Source organism: Dipodomys spectabilis, unplaced genomic scaffold (genome assembly GCF_019054845.1).
Source record: "Dipodomys spectabilis isolate Male_0828 unplaced genomic scaffold, ASM1905484v1 ptg000188l, whole genome shotgun sequence".
Taxonomy (NCBI): Eukaryota; Metazoa; Chordata; class Mammalia; order Rodentia; family Heteromyidae; genus Dipodomys; species Dipodomys spectabilis.
Genome location: NW_024870865.1, coordinates 4886113 through 4910482, shown reverse-complemented (window position 1 = coordinate 4910482; position 24370 = coordinate 4886113). Strand labels below are relative to the sequence as shown.

The 24370-nt window shown below is 50.4% G+C and overlaps 1 protein-coding gene across 1 annotated transcript; it reads right to left on the bottom strand.

Moving 5' to 3' along the window:
• Positions 1 to 2824: 2824 nt before the first annotated feature.
• LOC122121439 (PRAME family member 12-like) lies at positions 2825 to 12507 on the bottom strand. The gene is made up of 6 exons (XM_042695653.1): positions 12221 to 12507; positions 10467 to 10807; positions 10215 to 10398; positions 9726 to 9817; positions 9326 to 9676; positions 2825 to 3132 (listed from the first exon to the last, which is right to left on the bottom strand). Exons 1-6 carry the CDS (start codon positions 12505 to 12507, stop codon positions 2825 to 2827), a joined length of 1563 nt encoding a protein of 520 aa, XP_042551587.1.
• Positions 12508 to 24370: the final 11863 nt, after the last annotated feature.

Sequence of the window (24370 nt, the reverse complement as noted above, 5' to 3'; positions counted from 1 at the left end):
CTGGAGCCATAGCTCCACTTCTGGTAGCTTATTGGAGATAAGAGTCTCATGGACTTGCCTGCCTAGGGGGCCTTGTACTATGATCCTCAGATCTGGTCCTTCTGAGTAGACAGGATTACAGACGTGAGCCACCAGCACCAGGCAGACCCTAGGCCTCCTCTTCCATCAGCCTGGAGAGGTGGGAGAGCAGGTGGGATCTATCTCTCCAAGCTCAGGTGTTAAGCTTCCACTAAAGCTCTCTAACAAAGACAAGGCCAGTTCTGGTGGAACTTTTGAAAGACTAAAAACAACAACCACAACAATAAAAAAACCCATAACCACCACAACAAAAATCCCTGGGAGTTGAACTTGTAAGATTACAGGACTCCCAGTTTCATCAACAATCACTGAAGGAAATAAATGAAATTTTTCAGCTGTCAAAATACAGGCCTGGCTTCTTTGGCCAGACCCTCCATCCAAGTTACTCCAGGACAGAATTAAGACAGGTGGAAGTTGAAGAGCACTGGGGCAAAAACATAAACTCAAACCTATCAGCCCAGTTGGTTGCCCTACCTTTAATTCCTTCCAGCTACCCGAGAAATCACAATCCCAAACAACTGATAGCAAAAGTTCTGGGGTAGCCCTCAAGTGGGAAAAAAGCATGTCTGCCAAGTACAAGATCCTGAGTTTAGAAAACCCTAGTACTGCAAAACAAAACCAAAATAAAGAATTAAAATCCCAACCATAAATGAACTTTTTTTTTTTTAGAGATCCAATACAAACCAATAAACCTGCTTTAAAAAAATTTAGGAGTTTGGGCTGGGAAGGTGGCTCAGTGGTAGAGTGCTTGAGGCCCTGGGTTTGATTCCTCAGCACCACATAAGCAGAAAAAAAAAAAGCCGGAAGTGGCGCTGTGGCTCAAGTGGTAGAGTGCTATCCTTGAGCTGAAGAGCTGAGGGAGAGCGCCCAGGCCCAGAGTTCAGGCCCCACGACCAGACCCCCCCCCCAAAAAAAAAATTTTTTTTTTAAGAGTTTAAAACAACAGAAACCATAGTGCAAATCAAAATACTTGGACTGAGGACAAAGCTCCATAGGGAGTCCAACCAAGAATCGTAAATCTGTTCATTGAAAGCAGCAAAACAATAACATTCTCAAGGGTAATCTGAGCTTCCTGACACCACTGCCCTGGTTTGAAAGAGGGCCTGATAATTCATTTGGAAGCAAAAGACTTACCAGACGTGGTGCAGGTAGTTGAAGCTCTCTGAACTCAGCAAGACCAAGCAGAGACTCGAGGGTTTCAGAAAGCTGTTTGTCTTTGAGATCTGGGAGTCTTTATTTATCTTTACCACTATACTTCCCCCTTTAACTCCTGGTATCCAATTAGAAAGCAGCATCTCATTAAAGTCCTCCAGCTCCACCCAGTTCACACTGATTGAATTTTTTTTTTTTTTAAGCTTTCTCTAGATTTAACATATGGCTACAGAAGTTCCTGGGGGAAGGGGAAAGGGCTTGAGGGAGAGTCAAGTTTACTCTCCGTACTCCATAGGGTTTTATATATATATATTTTTTGGGGTCCGGTAGAGGGCCTGAACTCTGGGCCTGGGCACTGTCCCTCAGCTCTTCAGCTCAAGGATAATGCTCTACCACTTGAGCCACAGTGCCACTTCCGGCTTTTTTTTTTTCCGGCTTATGTGGTGCTGAGGAATCGAACCCAGGGCCTCATGCATGCAAGGCAAGCGCTCTACCACTGAGCCACCTTCCCAGCCCCTCCATAGGGTTTTATTCCTCTGTGACCTTCATGTTGGAGATTGGATACAGAAAATTTTCTTCTGGGGCTGGGAGTGTGGCTTAGTGGTAGAATGCTTGCCTAACATACATGAAGCCCTGGGTTCGAATCCTCAGTACCATATACATAGAAAAAGCTGGCAGTGGCACTGTGGCTCAAGTGGTAGAGTGCTAGCCTTGAGCAAAAAGCAGCTCAGGAACAGTGCCTAGGCCCTGAGTTCAAGCCCCAGAACTGGCAAAAAAAAAATTGTGGAGCATCTGTTCCTAAATTAACGGAGTGATCTAGCAGAGCAAGACAAACTGAATACTCAGAAATCAGGAAGTGAACTTTGAGAAGCCACGAAAGAGCTGGCTGAGCACCAGATCTTCAGGACGTAGGCTCGGTGTCAGGGATGACTGACAAGAGCCTAAATGTGCATCAATAGGTTTCAAGGTCTCAATGGGCCAAGCCCTCATCTGGGGTGCCCTTGCTCTGTGGGGTACACTAAGCCACCTGGGGGATGAGGATGGCTCTGTAACACCTGCACTGCCATAATCTACATCACAGGAAGACCTTAGGTCTAGAAGAGGAGACAAAACCAGAGCCCTCTGTGTGATACACCGATAGGGACTCACACACACTAAAGCAAGCCTGCTAGAAACACCTGGGAGAAAGGGAAGGCCAGGGAAGGCTTTACTCTGTGCTCTTGAATGGTTTCCCACTGAGAACATTGTCCTGTACAACTCAGGCTGGGGGCACAGAGAAAGCAGGCAGAGAGCCCTGTACTGCCAGACTGGGCAGCCAGGCCCTGACCAGGGCTAGGCAAGCCTAGGGCCCAGTGCTTCAAGTAGCTGCTATCTATCTCCAAGGAAGGACCTTAGGACCCAAAGTCAGATTTCAGGATCTCCAAGAGCCAAGCTGCTCCACATAGGCCACACTGGAGCCTGAGGTCTCCATGTCCCTGTGTGTGTAGAGGGAGGTGTGGGGGGGGGGGGCGCGGAGGGAGTGTTCTAGTACCAGAAATGGTATGGGTAGGGCTGTAGGGTGGAACCAGGATATCCAGGATGGCAGCTGACCTGTCTACCACTGGATCTGGTGCCAAGTCAGGACACAGGAGTCGCTGGCTTTGGTGTACTTGGCCCTGAAGCAAAGCGGGTTGGCAGCAAGGCCTCGGGCTCTCAAACCCCAGCGGTGGCTAGAACTGTGGGTTTTGCCCTCACTGCCTGCTGCCCCCATGTAGCTTGTCCAGGCAGCTGATGGTCTGTTCTGTACTATGTCATAAAGCACCTGGAGCAGACTGAGCACAACTGGGGGGTCATGCAGCAGGATCCACCCAGCATCCTGGCCCCCACTTCGGGAACACATGATGAAGTCTTGGGTGGCGGCAGCTGCAGAGTGGCCATGTTAGGGTGACATTGAGGACCTGCGTGTGCACCTGGCCCAGCAGGCTCTCCAGTTGGCTCAGGGTCTAGGTGAACAGGCGACATCTGGGCTTGGGAGCTAGACCCAAGTCAAAGTGAGAAGGCCAACATCGCCCACTGCCTGCAAGGAAGCTGAGACTGGCCTGGCAGACTGTCCTTCCGCTCAGGAAGCTCCTCCCACTTGCCAAAGGGCTTGCTCCACTGCTCCTGTGGGTGCTGTAGGTGGCTCCATCCTGTGCTCTGTCTAGCCCTTGAGGTCCTATCTAATCCATCGCTTGTGGTCCCCAGTGGTGATGGAATTCCACAACTTCTGGCCCATACTACACATTGTCCACTGCTCTGTTTGTTTACCTTGTGCCCACTTTTTTTTTTTCAAACTTCCGGTTTGCCCACGTTGACTTCTAAGTGGAGATCTTTTTCTTTTCTTTTTTTTTTTTTTTCTTGGGGGGGGGCGTGTTGCTGGGCTTCAAATCAGCCTGGGTGCTGTCCTTGAATTTCTTGAATCACAGCTCCACGTCTAGCTTTTTGGTGGTTAACCGGAGATGAGTTCCATGGACTTTCCTGCCTGGGCTGACTTCAAGTTTCAATCTGCAGATGTCAGCCTCCTGAGTAGCTGGGATTATAGGGGTGAGCCACCAGTGTTCTCCTTGAAGACCCTCTGGTCTCTTCCTTAGTGCTGAGATTACAGGTGTATACCACCGCCTCCAGGTAACATCTGTTGACAGCAATGCCCATCATACAAAATCAAGTTAATTCCTTTAGTTTCTCTCTCTCTCTGTCTCTCTCTTTTTCTTTTTCTCTCTCTCCCTTCCCCGCCCCTCTAAATATCTTGAGAAATTCAGGAATCCTCTGGAATCCTAGCATTCTAACATTAGTTCAAGATCTAGAAACTTAATGTAGGATTTGGTCATGTGGTAATTTTATGAAAGTTAGTGCAGCTACTCAACCTTGATTCTTTCATCCTACATATAAAGAATTCAGGCAAGGGCTGGGATGGAGCTTAGCGGTAGAGTGCTTGCCTAGCATGCATGAAGCCCTGAGTTCGATTCCTCAGTACCACATAAAACAGAAAAAGTTGGAAGTGGTGCTGTGGTTCAAGTGGTAGAGTGCTAGCCTTGAGCAAAAGAAGCTTAGGGACAGTGCCCAGGGCCTGAATTCAAGCGCCAGGACGGGCCAAAAAAATAATTCAGGCAAGAGTCAAACACAGTAAAAGTAGTAGGTAAGTTTATTAGGGAAGAAATGTGGCAAAGAAGAAGACATGGCACAGACGTACCTCAGGATGAAAGTACTTCTGCCCATCTTCAGCCATTTTCTGCCATTTTGAGGGGTGCAGCAGTGGCCTTAGGTTAAACAGAGAGAATTGGGGGTGAATAGGGAGAGAGAAGTTTTGGAAATAGTCCCAATCAAAGGTGGTTTCAGAGATGGCCCAAGATTCTCTAAGTCCATTGTCTCAGGATAGGTTTTGTTGGGCCTTAGGATAAGAACCTTGTACATCTCGTAGGTGGTGCTGAGTTTTCTGGATTCTAAGATAGGAGAGAATGCCTCAGAGCATAAGATCTCTCCTCAAGACTAGCCCAAGGGACAGTTGCTGTCCCCAGGCTGTAGAGAGTTTTGCTGCATTAACATTTGACCTCTAGGCCAAGATTTTCCTGGCCAAGGTGGGTTAAATCTATTGTTTTGAAACTCTTCCTTTTAAACTACAATAAAGCCAATCATCAATTCTTAGGTGGGTTAAATATAAAAATTTTAAAAACCCAAGTTGTGACATTGGATGACCTCTGCTGTTTCTCAGATTCGTTGTAATCTTGCCCTCCATTTTAAGTTCCCTTTATATTTCCCATCTCTCAGGCATGAGTAATTGCTACCTATTCAGTGGTTGTAAAAAAAAAATGTGAAAAGAGCCAGGCACCAGTGTCTCACGCCTGCAATCATAGCTACTCGGAGGCTAAGATCTGAGGATAGCAGTTCAAAGCCGGCTTGGGCAGGAAAGGCTATGAGACTCTTTTTTTTTTTGGTCCGGTTGTGGGCCCTGAACTCTGAGCCTGGGCGCTGTCCCTCAGCTCTTCAGCTCAAGGCTAGCACTCTACCACTTGAGCCACAGCGCCACTTCCGGCTTTTTTCTTTTTGCTTATGTGGTGCTGAAGAATCGAACCCAGGGCCTCATGCATGCAAGGCAAGCGCTCTACCACTGAGCCACCTTCCCGGCCCCCTCTATGAGACTCTTATCTCCACTAAACCACCAGAAAACCTGAAGTGGCACAATGGCTCAAGTGGTACAGCACTTGCCTTGAGCTGAAGAACTGAGGGACAACGTTTAGGCCCAGAGTTCCAGCCTCATGACCAACCAAAAAAAAAAACCCCAAAATTTAAAAAGGGCCCAGTGCTAGTGGCTTATCCTTGTAATAGATTATTATTATTATTATTTTGTTGATTGTGGGGCTTGAACTCTGGGCCTCTTGAGCTCTTCATCTCAAGGCTGGCACTCTACTACTTGAGCCACAGCGCTACTTCCACTTTTATGGTAGTTCATTGGAAATGAGAGTCTCACAGACTTTCCTGCCCTGGCTGGCTTTGAACTGTGATTCTCAGATCTCAGCCTGGCAATCCTAGCAATTAAAGAGGCTGAGATGTGAGGATCATGGGTCAAAGCCAGCCAGGGTAGAAAATTTCATGAGATTCTTATCTCTAACCACCAAAAGCTAGAAATGGCTCAAGTGGTAGAGAGTTAGCCTTGAACACAAAACCTCAGGGACAGAACCAACCCCCCAGTATTGGCACCAAGAAATAAAAATGCATAGACAGCTGGATAGAAACCTAATTTTAAGCCCGGCACCAATGGCCCACACCTACAATCCTAGCTACTCAGGAGACTAAGATATGAGGATCAGGGTTTGACAACCTGGTCAGGAAAGTTTGTGTGACTTATCTCTAATTATCTACCAAAAAAGCCAGAAATGGAGCTGTGGCTCATGAGGTAGAGAGGTAGCCTTGAGCAAAGGCAGCTCAGGGACAGAGCCCAGGTCCTGAGTCAAGCCGCAGGATGGGTTTAAATATACACAAAAGGTTCAAAGCACTCTGAACATAGAACCATTAGAGATCGTATAAACTAAAAGCATGAAGGTGGGCACCAGTGGCTCACCCCTGTAATCCTAGCTACTCAGGAGGCTGAATTCTAAGGATTGAGGTTCAAAGCCAGTCCTGTCAAGGAAAGTCCATGAAACTCTTTTGTTGTTGGTGGTGGTGGTCATGGGGCTTGAACTCTGGGCCTGGGCACTGTTCCTCAGCTCTTCAGCTCAAGGCAAGTGCTCTACCACTTGAACCACAGCGCTACTTCCAGTTTTCTGGTGGTTAAATGGAGATAAGAGTCTCATGGACTCTTCCTGCCCGGGCTGGCTTTGAACTGTGATCCTCAGATCTCAGCCATCTGAGTAGTAAAGATTTCAGATGTGAGCCACCAGCGCCCAGCTCCATGAAACTTTTTTTTTTTGCTGGTCATAGGGCCTGAACTCTGGGCCTGGGTGCTGTCCCTGAGCTCTTCAGCTCAAGGCTAGTGCTCTACCACTTGGGCCACAGGGCCACTTCTGGCTTCTTCTGCTTATGTGGTGCTGAGGAATTGAACTGACAGCCTCATGCATGCAAGCCAAGGACTCTACCATTGAGCCACCTTCCTAGTCCCCTCCATGAACCTCTTATCTCCATTAACCACCAGAAAACCAGAAGTGGTTATATGGCTTAAGTGGTAGAGTACTTGACTTGAGCTGAAGAGCTGAGGGGACCGAGCCCAGGCCCAGAGTTCAAGCCCCATGACTGACAAAAAAAAAAAAAAGAGCTGGTATTGGTGGGTGGTTAACTCTTGTAATCCTAGTTACTCAGGAGACTGAGATCTGAGGACAGAGGTTTGAAGGCAGCTCGGACAGTAAAGTCTGTAAGACTGTTTTTTTTTTTTTGTTGTTGTTGTTTTAGCCAGTCCTAGGGCTTGAATGTGTCCTGGGCACTGTCTCTGAACTTCTTTTTGCTCAAGGCTAGCACTCTAGCACTTGAGACATAGTGCCATTCTGGCTTTTTCTGAGTAGTTTATTGGAGATAACTCTGGGACTTTCCTGCCTGGGCTGGCTTCAACAACAGTTCTCAGATCTCAGCCTTCTGAGTAATTAGGATTATAGGTGGAGCCACCTCTTTGGCTCTGTAAGACTTTTTTTTGGTGTACCAATCCTAGGACTTGAACTCAGGGCTTGAGCACTGTTCCTGAGTTTCTTTTGCTCAAGGTTAGCACTCTACCACTTGAGCCACAGCACCACTTCCGGCTTTTTCTGTTCACGTGGTACTGAGGAATGGAACCCAGGGCTTCATGCATGCTAGGCAAGCACTCTACCGCTAAGCCACATCCCAGCCCCTCTGTGAGACTCTTATCTCCAATTAACCAGGAAGATTATGGAAGTGGAGGTGTGGCTGAAGTGGTAAGCAACAATCTTGAGTAAAAAAAAAGGACCAGTGCCCAGACCCTGAGATCCTGTCTTAGTATCAGCATTAGAAAAAAAAAACTCTTAGATTTGATGTTTCTAGGAAAGCACCAGGGAACAAATCATACAAAACTAGTAGCTTTTCTACATATCAAAAACAAATTCCATGAGAAAAAAATGCAGGAAAATGATCCCATTCATTGCCCTGCCCCCATAAGGTATCTAAGAATATACTAACCAATGATATGAAAGACTTCTATAATGAAAATAGCAATGTGCTAAAGGAAAATACTAAAGGAGACTTTAGACACTGGAAAGGCATCCCATGTTCATGGATAGGTGAGCCTCCTCTGCTCAAAGCTAGCATTCTACCACTTGAGGGTTTCATGAATGCTAGGTAAGCACTCGACCACTAAGCCACTTTCTTAGTCCAATTCAGTCTTTTTTGTTGTTGTTGTTGGTTGTAGGGGCTTGAACTCTTGGCCTGGACACTTTCCCTAAGCTCAGGATGAGCGCTCTACCACTTGAGCCACAGTGCCACTTCCAGTTTTCTGCTGGTCAATTGGAGTTAAGAATCTTACAGACTTTCCTGTCCAGGCTGGCTTTGAACTTCAATCCTCAAGGGGCTGGGAAGGTGGCTCAGTGGTAGAGCGCTTGCCTTGCATGCCTGAGGCCCTCGGTTCGATTCCTCAGCACCACATAAGCAAAAAGAAAAAAGCCAGAAGTGGCACTGTGGCTCAAGTGGTAGAGTGCTAGCCTTGAGCTGAAGAGCTGAGGGACAGCGCCCAGGCCCCACAACCGGACCCCCCCCCCCCAAAAAAAAAAAAAACAAAAACAAACGTATGTGAACTTCAATCCTCAAATCTCAGCCTCCTGAGTAGCTAGTTGTGAGCCACTGGCGCCCCAGCTCAAATTCAGTCTTTTACAACAAGTTTCTCCCAGAACTCACTCAGGAAGAACTCCTTTCGTCCCTTCTGAGGGCACACACTCAAGGATCTCCCAATAAGCCCCTCCAACACAAAGCACCATCTTGGTCTCCCAGCAACTTGCACCAGGTGACCCTGGAGTTTGGACAGGGGGTGTGTGCTGTACATTTCAGGTAAACCACCTGTGGTTTATGAACCAAACAGACACAGAAGCCAGAAGGAAGAAGTGCCCAGAGGAAAGTAGACAATGGGAGGTTATGGCACCACTGCATTGGAAGCTGGGAGTTCCTGGGGCCAACACCCCATTGTATGTCAGATGACTCAGGGCCTCACCCACTAGCAGTTCTCCAGAGATCTGTGGATTTAAACTGTAAGGGAGGCAAACTGATCATGGAAGATATGAACTGGTTTACACTGAGATTCTCTTTATTTCTGTTTCTTTAAAACCATCTATACAGGAGCAACAACCTCAAGTCCCTCTCCAAACATGAATTTTAACCCAGAAACTCAATATTCCATTTCTGAACCCCTTTAGAACATGCATCTCTGAAGGTTCTCAACTCCCCAGGTCAACACCTCCCATCCAAGGCTGCCCCCACTGCTGGCCCTGTCCTTTTCCCTCCCAAGACTGCACAAGTTCTGAGTCCCTCTAGGATGTACCTATGTTCTTTTTTCTTTTCCAATGCCTGTGCCCAACTAGATAGGCTGACACCCCAGAGCACAGATTAGCTTGGGCTTCAAACTGTGGCTCGTTGCCAGGGGGAGGAATGGTACTGAACCAGACTGTTCTGGACTGTCTTAATGACTCCACCATCACCATCAGCTTATCACGAAGTTGGTTGAGTCTCCACTGTTGCTGGCCACCCTGGGGGCCGTAGACCTCCAGAGGAGTAGAATACATCTCCAGGCTTAAGTGGCTCAGGTGCACAGTGTGGACCAGCAGGGCCTCCAGGGCGGTCACAGACACGGGGTTCCTCAGGTAGTTGAAGGTGGTGAGGCTGGAGCAGCGGCTCAGGGCGGGCAGGATGGCGGTGAGCTGGGCGTCCCGGATCCCGCAGTCCTCCAGGTCCAGGGTCTTCACGGTGGCCGCGACGCTCTCCAGCAGAACTCGGAGGGGGCTCAGGGCTGAAGCGAGTCATCCTGACACCGCTCAGGTTCAGCTCGCTGAGCTGACGGATGCTCGGGCTCTGCGACAGACACGTCAAGTCTGATTCTGAGAGCCGAGAGTCGGTTATTGAGAGGGACTCCAGCGGGGTCCTCAGGAACCTGAGGAGGAGAGCCAAGGGTTAGATCTGAGAACTGAAGGGGAGAGGCGGGGGGGGAGGGGGGGGGAGGGTAGGGGGACGGCCTCCAAGGAGAGGACCATGGGGAACGGGATCCAGGCTGCTGTGGCCACAGCCCCACAGATAGCTTCCTGGTACGGTGGCCCTTTCTAGGCCACCAAAACCCTCTGCCTTTCATGAACCCCAGGTTAGCCCTCTGTATTTATTTACATGCACCCCAGCTTTGACCTCTGCCTTCACATGCGTGCTAAGAGGAGACCTGGCTACAGGACAGAAGTCGACATTCCTAATGTTCTGGTGTCTGGATCTCTGAGACAATCCCTGGTGGTCGGCACAGTAGGTGCTCACTAAACTTCCAGGGACAGCAAAGGCTCCCTCACCTGAGCACCTGGTGCAGGCGGCCTTCCAGGAAGCAGACAGAGTCCATGGACAGCTCCTGGAGGCAGCCCCAGGTGGGCAAACTGAGAGGTGAACTGCAGGACCAGCCGCTCCTGCTCCTCTGGGGCAATGGAGGCGGCCCGGTGGACGTGGGAGAGGAGGAGGCTGCGAAGATTTCCCATCCGGCTGAGGTAAGGAGCAAAAGTGGCCAGGCTGGACAGGGTCCAGTTGCAGTTCACTTCCACTTCCTCAACACAGGCCAGCTGCAGCCTTGTCCAGGATGTTCTTGACCCTGTGCACGTATGGGGTGATGATCTTCAACTTCTTACAGCTCAGCTGCACTAAAGCCTTTCTCTGCTCCACCCACAGGAGGAGGTAGGAGAAGAATGGGTCCAGGGCTGCCTGCCTGAGGCTCAGGTCCACAAACACCTTCAAGGGTGGCTTTGCCTCCATCCCTGCCCCATTCTCCTCTGCTGGACTCTTCTGCCTCTTAGTCTTGGCCTGTGCTGGGTAGACATAGGGCTCGTTTCCGGCCCAAAGCTTCCAGAAGTTGTGATGCAGGTTCCTCAAATCCAGAACTTGCAGTTTCCATCGTCTGTGGGAATACAGGAGCCTGGGAATGTAGGCAGAGCCCACCTTCTACCTTCCCCCGCCATTACCCCCTCCCTCTCCCTCTCTCTTTCTCTCTCCTCTCTCTTTCTCTCTCTTCTTTTTGGTGCCAGTCCTAGGGCTTGAACTCAGGGCCTGGCCATTTTCCCTGACCTTTTTTTGCTCAAGGGTAGTGCTCTACCTTTTGAGACACAGCTCCACTTCTTGCTTTTTTGGGCAGTTAATTGGAGACAAGAGTCTCCAAGACTTTTCTGCTCTGGCTGGCTTCAAACCGCAATCCTGAGATCTTAGCCTATTGAGTAGCTAGGATTATAGTGGTGAGCCCAAATCCAGTAGTGGAGCTGTGGATTAAGTAGTAAAGATTAACCTTGGGGCTGGGAAGGTGGCTCAGTGGTAGAGCGCTTGCCTTGCATGCATGAGGCCCCTGGGTTCAGTTCCTCAGCACCACATAAGCAAAAAGAAAAAATCCGGAAGTGGTGCTGTGGCTCAAGTGGTAGAGCGCTAGCCTTGAGCTGGAGAGCTGAGGGACAGTGCCCAGGCCCAGAGTTCAGGCCCCACAACCGGACTTCCCCCCCCCCCCCCCAAAAAAAAAAAAAGATTAACCTTAAGGGACAAAACTCAGTGACAGTGCCCAGACCCTGAGTTCAAGTCCCCAGTATTTGCACACTGGCTTATGTGAGCATGTACACACACACACACACACACACACACACACACACACACACACACGCGCACGCTTACACACACAAAGATAGATAAATCAGCCAGGCTCTGTTGGCTCAGTCTGTACTCCTAGCTACTCAGGAGGCTGAGATCTGAGGATCATGGTTCAAAGCCAGCCCAGGCAGGAAAGGCTGTGAAACTCTTATCTCCAATAAACCTCCAGAAAACTAGAAATGGTATTGTGGCTCAAGTAGTAAAGCTCTAGTCTTGAGCTGAAGAGCCAAGGGACAGTGCCCAGGTCAAGCCCCATGACCCAAAAAAAGGAAATCAGACTTAGTCCACTCCTCAAACTCAAGATCGTCCTCCCTTAACATCCCAAGTGCTGGGCTGCAGGGTGTGAGCCCCCAGGCCTGGCCTCCCTCTGAGATCTTCCCCCTCATCCCAGACAGCAGCTTGTCCCTTCTCTGACTTCCTGTCCTCCACTTTCCCCCTTGACTCCAGCCCGGTCCCCACCTCAAGTGCAGGGAAAGCTCCTTTCATGTTCTCTGTGTCTGTTCTAAGGAGACCTCCACACCTGGAAGATGTTCCTGGATGTGCTCAGCCATTGCCCTGGCCTCTTTGGTACTCCTGGGTTGTGTCAGAAGAACCCTCTAGACCACCTCATCTCCCCGACCCCCGGCTATCTCATCCCTGGTCTGTAGAGCTCTCTTTTCCCAACTACCTGGATACCACTTACCGGGACCAAACCTTCGGAGCAAGCAGCATGTCCAGCCCGTCCAAGGCAACCTGCAAGGCCTCCAAGTCTGACGCCTCCATCAGCGCCCCCAGGGGGAGGCAGGGGAAGGGCCAGGCCTGGATCAGGGCCTTCAGCGCTTCTGTGCATCTCCTGGCGAAGGCCTCCCTGAACAGTGGAGGGAAGAGCTCCACAGGCAGGTCCTCCAGAGCCGAGATAGCCAAGGCCTGGTTCATCAGCAGGCTCCGAGCCGCCAACTGCACCAGTGTGGGCGGGGCTTGATGGTACATCTTGATGAACCTGGAGGGAAAGGATCTTGGGACAGCATGCCTTTCCTGTCCTCTGCAAGTTAGCAATCCCAACTTGCCCCCTCCTGATTAAAGAACCAATGGAGGGAGCCTCAGTTTCCATCCACTTCCAGGTACTGTGTCACTCACTGAATTCTGAACCCATTACCACAGCCATGGTGGAACCTGTCACCTCACATCCACTCTTTAAAATTTTTTTTTTTGCCAATCCTGGGGCTTGAACTCAGGGCCTGGGCACTGCCCATGAGCTTCTTTTTTTTTTTTTTTTTTTGGGGTGGGGGGGTCCTGTCATGGGGCCTGAACTCTGGGCCTGGGCGCTCGTCCCTCAGCATTTCAGCTCAAGGCTAGTGCTCTACCACTTGAGCCACAGCGCCACTTCCGGCTTTTTTCCATTTGCTTATGTGGTGCTGAGGAATCGAACCCTGGGCCTCAGGCATGCAAGGCTAGCACTCTACCACTTGAGCCACAGCGCTACCTGAAGCTTTTTCTGTTTATGTGGTAATGAGGAATCAAACCCAGGGCTTCATGCATGCCACGCAAGCCTTCTACCACTAAGCCAAATTCCCAGCCCTCACATCCCAGTGATGGGAAAACCTTCCCATCACTGGCTGAGTGCTGATGGTTCCCATCTGGAACCCTAGCTACTCAGGAGGCTGAGATCTGAGGATCATGTCTCAAAAGCCAGCACAGGCGGGAAAGTCTGTGAGACTTGTATCATTAATTAACCAACAATATGCTAGAAATGAAGCTGTAGCTTAACCGTAGAGCACCAGCCTCACTTAATCTGGCTGGAAAAAATTAAAGTCATTAGTTTTGTCACAAGTTTATCACTTGTGAATACAGTTACCTGGAGGACTGCAGAAGGGAAGACCACAGTCTGAACCTCTCCATGCCGCAGAAGACAAAGTCACTCTCTATCTGAAAAACAAATAAATAAAAGCTAAGCAAACAAGGCTCATGGCTTAAGTAGTATAGTGATGGCTAGAAGCATGGGGTCCTGAGTTCAACACTGAAAATAAATCTGGTACTATCAGTGTGCATGAAAGTACATAAATGCCCTGGATGATGGAATGGACCAAGGAGGAAGGGGGAGGATGAACATGGAGGCTGTTTTAAAAAAGGGAGACTGCAGGGCTGAAAGCTTAAAGGCTGATTTGGCACAAGACATGTTTGGGGGGAGGGGCGAGGCTGCAGGGGTGGCCCCTCCCCTTTGGGAACTCTAGGGCACTGGAGATCCTCAATTAACTCTTCCTTAAAAACCCTCTGCTACTGTCCTGTGAATGGAATCTTTTATGTATTTAGCTGGGCTGGGGTTTGAACTCAGCTGCTCATGTGTGTTGCTCAGGCTCTCTTCCCGGTCTTCTTGCTGTGGATGGATTTCAGAAGGGCATTGCAGCTTGTTATTATTTGGGCAGGGTGTGCAGGATTTAGTTATTTTGGGCAAGATCTCCGTTCTGCCCCCACTGGCCTGAAAGAAGGATTCTTCCAATCTCAGCCCCTGAGCAGCTTGCTGCGATTCCAGGCATAGTCTCAATGTTCCCACCTTTGGCCATTTTCTGGCTCTACAGGAGGTTGTAGCTTCACCCATTGCCCTTTATATTATTGTTATTACTATTACTATTATTTCTGGTCCTAGGGCTTGTGATCTGAGGGACTTGGTGTGTCCCTGAGCTTCATTTCCTCAAGACTAGCACTGAGTCACAGCTCCATTTCCGGCTTTTTGGGCGGTTCACTGAGAGTCTCAGGGGCTTCCCCGCTCGAGCTGGGTTCGAATCGGGATCCTCGTATCTCCGGATTTACAGGCAAGCGCCACCGACACCAGGTTAGCTTATGTTACTTTATTATCTGTGTACACGCAGGGCATACCTGCGTACTGTTGACCCAGTGAGGGCCCTGGCCTTGGCCTGGCCGCTCTCCCTGGAGCCTGGCGCTCTGCCCTCGGGCCACGGCTCCACTCCCGCCCACCGTGATGCTACGGGAGGCGCCCTTACCCAGTCCATCCGGACCGAGGGGCTGGGGTCCAAGGAGGGTGCGTTACCTTCCCGACACCCCTTTGTTCGTGCCTCTCCTTCTGGAAGGTTCCTTCCCTCGGGCTGTGCCTCCTGCAGCGCCCCACCACCGCGGCTGAGGAGGAGCAGGGCCGGAAGACCCGCTCTGAAGCCGCCTCCTGGCCTGCGGCCCTGCGCATGCGCACTGCGCGGCCGATGGCCGGCGCCGCACGCACATGGGCTCAGGTTTGGAGGTGCACAGAGAAGGCTGGGGAGGCAGGAGCGGGGTGCGGGCAGAGAGGAGGCTGGGGAGGCAGGAGCGGGGTGCGGGCAGAGAGGAGGCTGGGGAGGCAGGAGCGGGGTGCGGGCAGAGAGGAGGCTGGGGCGGCAGGAGCCGGAGGTAGAGAGGGCCGGAGCCGTGTGCCCGGGAGGGAGAGCCAGTCAGGAGGCCTGGTCAGGAGAGCTGAGCCCCCACACCCGTCAGCAGGTGCAGAGGGGGTGCCAGGGCCTCCCCGGGGAGAGCTCAGGACGCTGCGTACGCCAGCCGCTAAAGTCACCCCTGCCCTGTTCTAGAAGCTTCTGTGTGGCTGGTGTGGCCCCGAACCCACTATGTGAGGTGCGCGCGGGGCTGGCGTCTACAGAACTCAAAGAATGCGGGACAGAATCTCCCGCGGCCCTTCAGCCCCAAGTCTCGCGGCCGTGGAGGCAGCTCGCAGTCTGTGGGACAGAACTACTGAAGGACTGGGAGGACCCAGAGCACTTTTATAGGAGCACTTGGGGCACGAGATGGAAAGACACTGACCTGGCCCGAGGCGCAGCTCCCATGCTCTTCCCAGGTTGGGGGGGGGGGGGGTGATGAGGCCCGAGGCGGAGCTCCCATGCTCTTCCTAGGTTGGGGGGGGGGTGATGGGGCCCGAGGCGGAGCGCCCATGCTCTTCCCAGGTTGGCGGGGGGTGGGGGGGGTGGGGGGGGTGGGGGGGGTGATGGGGCCCGAGGCGCAGCTCCCATGCTCTTCCCAGGTTGGGGGGGGGGTGATGGGAAATGGGTAAGAAGGAAGACTTACCCAACTTAAAAAAAAAATTGTATAGAACATGTTTAACTTTTAGTCCAAAAGCAACATCCAATTTATAAAACCATAAAGCTAAAAGCTCTACCGTTTTAGGGTGGATGAGTTAACTATTTGTGTGAAGATACATTTGTGAATCCGATCATTTATTATTTGGTCGGATGTGGGGCTTGAACTCTGGGCCTGGGCGCTGTCCCTCAGCTCTTCAGCTCAAGGCAGGCACTCTACCACTTGAGCCACAGCACCACTTCCAGTTTTCTGGTGGTTTGTTGGAGATAAGAGTCTCATGGACTTTCCTGCTTGGGCTGGCTTTGAGCTGCAATCCTCAGGTCTCAGCTTCCTGAATAGCCAGGATTACAGGGGTGAGCCATCAGTGCCCGACTGATCTTTTTATTGTTAAAATTAGATTTTTTGTTATTAAAGTGATGTACAGAGGGGTTGTTTCATAAATCAGGTAATGCAGATTGTTTTTATTTATGTTTGGTGTGTGTGTGCCTGTCCTAGGGGGCTTGAGTGCAGTCCCTGAGCTTTATTTGTGCGGGTCCTGGGGCTTGAAACTCAGGGCTTGGGCGCTGTCTTTGAGCTTTTGTTGTTGTTGTTTTGCTTGTCCTGGGTCCTTGAGCTTTTTTGTGTGTGTTTGTGTGCTGGTCCTGGGACTTGAACATGGGGCCTAGGCGCTGTCTCGGATCGTGTGTGTGTGTGTGTGTGTGTGTGTGTGTGTGTGTGTGTGTGTGTGTGTGTGTGTGCCGGTCCTGCAGCTCGACTGAGGGCTTGGGCACTGCCCCTGACCATTTTTTTTGCGTCTCACGGACGTTCCTGCTCGGGCTGGCTTTGAACCGCGATCGTCAGCTCTCAGCCTCTTTAGCAGCTAGGATGACAGGCGTGAGCCAGGCCGCCAGCCTTTCCTTCTTTCCTTTTTCGGTAGGGTCTCACGGTTTGCTCGCCCGAGGGGAACGGCCTACCGATGCCTCTAAGTGGCAGGTTGACGGGGCGCCTGGAGGCCAGCCCCCCCCCCCCCCGGCCAGCCCCGCCCCCCGGCCAGCCCCGCCCCCCGGCCAGCCCCGCCCCCGGCCAGCCCCGCCCCCCGGCCAGCCCCACCCCCGACCAGCCCTGCCCCCCGGCCAGCCCCGCCCCCGGCCAGCCCCGCCCCCCGGCCAGCCCCGCCCCCCGCCCCCGCCAGGCCCCCGGGCCAGGCCCGGCCTGGAACCGCCGCCTCCGGCCTCCGCCTGCTCAGGCCCACTTCCGGAGTGGGCGGGACCACGGGCGCCATGCCGCCCTGCTCTCGGGCTCTGTAACCGAGCTAAGGCCGCGCCCGTTCCCTTCCCATCCCGGAGCCCTCCCTGCTAACCCCCCACCCCCACCCCACCCCACGACGAAGAGCCGCAAGAACGGGACCACGGGGCTGAACTGGGCCGCGTTATCCGCCGGAAGCCATCGAGTTTCCCGCCCGAGGCCGCCATGTTTCCCGCCTCTCGTTCTGGAAGGTTCCTTCCCTCGCGCTCCGTCCCCCAGCACCGCACGCTCCCACCCCCGCGGCGCCCACCTACCACGGAGGGGTCCCTGCGGGCGGAGCAGAAGGAGGGCAGGGCGACCTCACTCCGAAGCCCACCTCCCGATCTCCTGCTGCGGCGCCGTGCCCTGCTCACCCTCCTGCGCATGCGCGTCCTCCCTTGACGCACGCACCGACGCTGGCCGCCAGGGGGCGCCACACGCGCTGCTTCCGGCAGAGCTGCTTGGACAGGGCCAGCGCCCCCCTCTCCCAGGTGTTTTTCTGATCAGGGTTGGCCTGGAGCCTTCTGGTGGCAGGCCCGAGTTACTGGGCTTGCAAATGTGAACCACCGACCTCAGCTTGTTCATTTTAAACTAGAGCTTGAACGCAAGGCCTTGAACTGGCTGGGCAAGTGTCCTTCCACTATGACTCCAGTCCACAGAGTTCAGAAAGGAAAGCCTCGGGGACACAGTGAAAATCAAGTTGATATTTTTTTTTTCCTTTTTTGTTGGTTGTGAGGCTTGAATTCTGGGCCTGGGCGCTGCCCCTCAGCTCTTCAGCTCAAGGCTAGTGTTTTACCACTTGAGTCACAGCACCACTCCCGGTTTTCTGGTGGTTAATTGGAGATAAGAGGCTCATGGACTTTCCTGACAGAGATGGCTTTGAACCGCAATCCTCAGATCTCAGGATTACAGGCGTGAATCACCAGCGCCTGGCTTCAAGTTGATTAGTTGACTATTGAATCTATTTTGTTGGCTGGGTTTTAGGTATGTATGATTCCTAAGTAGGATGTGTGTGTGTGTGTGTGTGTGTGTGTGTGTGTGTGTGTGTGTGCATGTGCTCTGCATGGTCAGTACTGGGGTTTGAACTCAGGACCTTGCACTTTTTAAAAAAATGTGTTATAAAACTTTAGTGAAAAAGTTTATAAACTGTCTTTAGGTAGTTGTACAAAAATATTTAAATTCAACCAGTCAGTTAATAAGTACTGTACATATTAATCAATATCACCCATACTTCTCCAAGTTTCTCATCCCCACTTAAGTGGGTCCTGCATTTTTGCGTAGCTTTTTCTTTTTCTGTGTTGTCACTCTATGACTAGAGACACATTTCTACTTTCTACTTTTTTTTGCCAGTTAATGAGGCAATAAGTCTAATTTGCCCATCTGGGCTGGTTTCAAATGGAGAGCAAGCCTTAGATCTCAGTTTCCCGAATAACTGGGATTTCAGGTATGAGCCACCAACACCCAGCTTTCTCAGTTGTGTGTGTGTGTGTGTGGTGGGGTTTGAACTCAAGACCTGGGTGCTTTCCCTAAGCTCTTCTTTTCAAGGATGACATTTTACCACTTGAGCCACAGCTCAACTTTTTTTGCTGGCTAATTGGGGATACGAATCCCCAGCCTGCCTGGGCTGGCTTTGAACTGCAGTCCTCAGACCTCAGCCCCCTGAATAGCTAGAATTACAGACATGAGCCACCAGGACCTGGCTCTAAGTAGTTTTAGTGTGAGATAAGAAGGATTTAATCTTCTGGGTGCTGGTGGTTTAGGAGTATAATCCTATAATTGAAAGCCAGTCTGAGTAGCAAAGTCCATGAGACTCATCTCCAATTAGCCACCAAAAAGCCAGAAGTAGAACTGTGGTTCTGTTGGTAGAATGTCAGCATTGATCAAAACAGTACCCTGGCCTAGAGTTCAAGCCTCAGCAGTAAAGCCACACACACACATACACACACAAAATGGTTTTTTTAAAAATCTTTCCTTGACATTAGAAAGAAATAGTAAAGTCTGAAAATAGCATGGCTGGAAGATATTGCACACATCAAAAGCATATATTTTCCAGAGTTAAAGCAACTTCCTTACAATAGTCATGCCATTTTCAAAGAAAACAATAGAAATCTCAGGACATGAAACAATCCTTTGATGTCATAGTCAGTAATAGCCAGTCCTGGGCCACTCAAAGGTGAGGCCTGGGTTCTGCCACCATGAAGGCTCCATGTAGTCTTTTACTTAGGGTCAAGGATCTTCCCAAAAGGGACATTTAACAGACAGCCAACAGCCCAGGAAGTTTCCAGGACCCTTTGGTCTGACCATAACCCACTGAGCCCCTTGGCAAGTATATTTTGATCATTCTCCCCAGAGGTAACAGTGACCTACAGGGTTAAAAGCCATCTCTGATACAGTCTCATAGGCCCACCATAGGAGATGGAAACAAAATTTAGTTTTTCTCTCCTAACACATGAGCACAGTGAGAAAGTACCAAAAATTAGAGCCTGGGCCAGTGGTCGAAGGCTCATGCCTGTAATCCTAGCTACTCAGGAGGCTGAGATCTGAGGACTGTGAATCAGAGTAAGCCCAGGCAGGAAAATTCTTTTTTTTTTTTTTTTGTCGGTCCTGGGGCTTGAACTCTGGGCCTGGGCGCTGTCCCTCAGCTCTTCAGCTCAAGGCGAGTGCTCTACCACTTGAGCTACAACGCCACTTCCAGTTTTCTGGTGGTTTATTGGAGATTGGAGTCTCACGGTCTCTCCTGCCCGGGCTGGCTTTGAACCATGATCTTCAGATCTCAGCCTCCTGAGTAGCTAGGATTACAGGCGTGAGCCACCAGTGCCTGGCTCAGGCAGGAAAATTCTTGAGACTCTCTTTTTTTTTTTTTTTGCCAGTCATGGGGCCTGAACTCTGGGCCTGGGTGCTGTTCCTCAGCTCTTCAGCTCAAGGCTAGTGCTCTACCACTTGAGCCACAGCACCACTTCTGGCTTTTTCTGCTTATGTGGTGCTGAGGAATGGAACCCAGGGCCTCATGCATGCAAGGCAAGCGCTCTACCACTGAGCCACCTTCCCAGCCCCTTGAGTCTCTTATCTGCAATTAACCACCAGGAAACCAGAATTAGTGCTGTGGCTCAAGTGGTAGAGTGTTAGCGTGTGTACTGGGGCTTGAACTTAGGACCTGGGTGCTGCCCCTTAGTTCTTTTCATTCAGGGCTGGCATTCTACCACTTGAGCCACAGTTTCTCTCATCCCTCCCAACCCGAGTTCTCTTGGAGTCATGAGGCTGTGATCTTCCTAGTGTTTCGAAATGGCTCCTCTTCCTGTCACCCTGTGCACCTGGTCAGTGCTGGAAAGAGCTCAAAGTTCGGATCTAACTTCTCAAGATGCTCAGTGAAAATTGTCCCAGAGCATAGGGCAGGGTCAGGGTCCTCTTCTGCAGAAGGGTGGCTGCTCATCCTGTCAGAGTTGTGGAGACCCAGTGTTGGGCCTAACCTGAAGCCAGCTGCTTTCCCATTCTAGTGGTTTCCATAATTCAGGAAACAGACACAGTTTCAGCTGTGGCTCTAACTTCCTCTCTGATGGTCATTTTCTTCCTTTCTTTTTTTTTTTGGTCGGTCGTGGGGCATGAACTCTGGGCGCTGTCCCTCAGCTCTTCAGCTCAAGGCCAGCGCTCTACCACTTGAGCCACAGTGCCACTTCCGGCTTTTCCTGCTTATGTGGTGCTGAGAAATCGAACCCAGGGCCTCACGCAGGCAAAGCAAGCACTCTACCACTGAGCCACCTTCCCAGCCCCTCTGATGGTCATTTTCTAAGCTATGGCTTTTAAATATATATTTTAGCCTGGCGCTGGTGGCTCACTCCTGTAATCCTAGCTACTCAGGAGGCTGAGATCTGAGGATCACAGTTCAAAGCCAGCCCAGGCAGGAAAGTCCATGAAACACTCATCTCCAATAAACCACTCAGAAAAACCTGAAGTGGCACTGTGGCTCAAGCAGTAGATCGGTAGCCTTGAGCTGAGGAGCTCAGGGACAGCGCCCAGGCCCCAGAGTTCAAGCCCCATGACTGACCAAAATAAAACAAAACAAAACTTTTTTTATTATTTACTATCATTCATAATTTATTATTATTCATTACTATTATTAAATGTTTAATGAGTTACAATTTAACAAAGCACTTTATAAATATGTTCCTTAATCAAGCATTTGTCTAGAATGAGATTTATTTTCTGACCTAACATAAATTTATACATTATACAAATTACTCGAAGTCTAAAATTTGATTTCCTCATATTAAAACATAAAAATATTTAATGGTCGAGATTAAATATTACACAAAAACTCAGAAAGGAACACTCATCGTAAATTTAATTGAATTAAAGCCATTTGTAAGTGCACTGTAGTTGTTTGCACTATTATTTTGATTTCTGTGACACTGGGCATCCTACAAGTTATGACACATTAAAAAAAAGAAAAAAGAAAAAGCTATTGCTTTCCTAAACCTTTTCCTAAATAAGGGCTCTTTCCTTCTCTCTTCCCAGCCCTCCTCACACCTTGGGTACATTCTCAGGACGGCTTTAGGTTGAATGTCACCAGGGGGCGCTGTGTGCTAAGAATTGGCTGCTGTTGGAGGAACTTCCTGAAGAGAAGTGGAAGATGCTTCACCACCTCCAACTAGGGGAGGACAGGGAGGTAAGGCTGGAGCGGAGACGCCAGGTGCAAAGCTTGCTTAGCAATGACCGACCGTTGATGACATAACCTGAGGTCTGTATCTCGTTTCATGAGGGAGTTAATGAGAAGCAGATACATGAGCCGCAAGACCTGCACTGCCCAGGTCGGGTGTCCTGGCTCATACTCAAGCAGCCATGGGTGGTTTGGAGACATCCAGCAGCCGCCTATGGTGACTTGAACTCAGGCCAGAGTGGGTAAAGCTTTCTCTGGTGGAGAAAACTCTTGTCATGGGCAGAGGGTGAGAAGACGCTTCCTACGAGGTGGGGAGAGCCCGAGGGGCCTGGGTCCCCAAACACTTCCAGCCAAGCTCTGTTTGCTCCAAGAGCTCTAGGAGTTTCCATCCAGGAACAAAGAAACCCAGTAGGAAGTCCAGATGCAGGAGCAGCTGGGGGCCTTTTTATTTTTTTAAGTCCCCATAACCAGGGACCTCTGAGATGACTCATTTCTCAGATGAAGAGAAATAGACTGAAGGCCTGGGAAGGTGGCTCAGTGGTAGAGTGCTTGCCTAGCATGCATGAGGCCCTGGGTTCCATTCCTCTGTACCACATACACAGAAAAAGTGGTGCTGTGCTCAAGTGGTAGAGTGCTAGCCTTGAGTTAAAGCAGCTCAGGAACAGTGCCCAGGCTCTGAGTTCAGACCCCAGGACTGGAGAGAGAGAGACACAGAGAGACAGAGAGACACACACTGACTGACTGAGGCCAAGGAGCATGATGGGATATCCCCAGTGAATTCATGTCTGTCTGAGACTGGGAGCTGGGAAGTTGCTCTCCCAGACTCAAGAGTTAACAGTGGTTTGCCTTTAAAGCATGAAATCTCTGATCATCACTAAACCCCAGTATACTGCCCCCCATGACATGTTTTCCAAAAAATAAATAGAAAATTACTTGGGGGGAGTGGGGTGGTAGTATATGGCTTTGGATTTTTTTTTTTACATTTGCTTTCCGTAGTTGGTGTAGATCGTAGAGACCCTGAGTCTGAAATCACAGCCACTCCTAGATTGGCTGGTGGCTCACACTTGTCATCCTACCTATGCAGGACGCTGAGATCAGAGGATCTCAGTTCAAAGCCAGTCTAGGCAGGAGAGTCCATGAAACTCATCTCCAGTTAACCACCTGGAAATGAAATTGGGGCTCAAGTGGTACAATGTCAAAAACGAAGGGACAGCAGCACCCAGGCCCTGAATTCAAGCTCCTGTATTGGCACAAAAGAATAAATCTTAAAAAAATGTTATGAAATGGGCACCAGGGGCAAGCTTATTTTGGACACATCAATCCCCATCCTCAGGACTGTCTTCCAAGAAATTTTCTAGCCTTGGATTCCACAGTGAAGGTGTTATATGTTCAGCATCTGAGTGGACTGTGCCTCAGGGCTGTCTTGTCCCCTGAGCTTTTCTCTTGGCTACTTTTGTTTTTTATTTTTTAAATATGTACCAGTCATGGGACTTGAGCTCAGGGACTAGGCACCGTCCCTTAGATGTTTTGCTCAAGGCTAGTGTTCTAACATTTTGACCCACAGCTCCATTTCCAGTTTTCAGGTGGTTCACTAGAGATAAGAGTTTCACAGGTTTTCTTGCCCTGTTTGGCTTCGATCTGCTAGCCTCAGATCTCAGCTTCCTGAGTAGCTGGGATTACAGGCGTGAGCCACTGGTGCCTGGCTGAAGGTGGGCTCTTATGAGTTTCTTCTCTAAGCCTTCATCCCCAGCCTCCTACCAGATGGCTCTCCCTAGTCTCAAATCTCTCAACAGATTTGAGAGGTTCAGAGGTAGAGGGAAGAGTCTGTGAACCCTCCGCCCTCCCTATTTTTTTTTGCCAGTCCTAAGGACTGAACTCAAGGCCTGGGCATTGTCCGTGAGCTTCTTTTGCTCAAGCAGTCTACTACTTGAGCCACAGTGCCACTTCTGGCTTTTTCTGTGTATGTGGTGGAATCAAACTGAGGAATCAAACCCAGGCCTTCATGTATGCTAGGCAAGCACAGTACCTCCAAGCCATATTCCCAGCCCTGAATCTCCCTTCTTGTGAGCCAGTGCATCTCCTCTCCAATGTAGCGAATGAGGATGACAAGCAGGCTCCTATCTTGCTACCTGCTCCCATGGTACCATGCCCCCTTCCACATTCACACCTCTTTTCTTTTCTTTTCTTTTCTTTTTTTGTATGTGTAAGTACCATTAGCTTTCTTCCATTCAAGGCTGGTGCACTACAACTCAAGCCACATGTCCACGGTCTGGCTTTTTGGTGGCCAACTGGAGATAAGAGTCTCATGGACTTTCTTGCTCTGGTTGGTTTTGAACCATGATCCTCAGATCTCAGCCTCCTGAGTAGCTAGGATTACAGGTGTGAGCTCTCCCTGACCCCCATCTTCCATGGGGTTTTCATGGTGGCTCTCAGGATCAAGTTGTTTCTCCTATTGGACCACACAACTCCTTGAAGGTATATGCTTTATTGTAAGAACTTGAGGGAGGCCACTTACCTTCCTGGGCCTCAGTTTCCTCTCCTGTCAAATGAGGAGATGGAACTGATTTTTTTTGTGTGTGTCGGTCATGGGGCTTGAACTCTGGGCCTGGGCGCTGTCCTTCAGTTCTTCATCTCAAGGCTAGCTCTTTACCATTTGAGCCACAGTGCCACTCCTACTTTTCTAGTGGTTTATTGGAGTCTCATGGACTTTCTTGCCCCTTTGGCTTTGAACCACAGTCCTCACCTCTTAGCCTCCTGAGTAGCTACGATTACTGGCGTGAGCCACTGGCGCCCTGCCCTCGAACTGATTTTTGCTGGCTGTGTATGCCCATCACACACATGGCATTGTTGTAGTGTTAAAGAGCT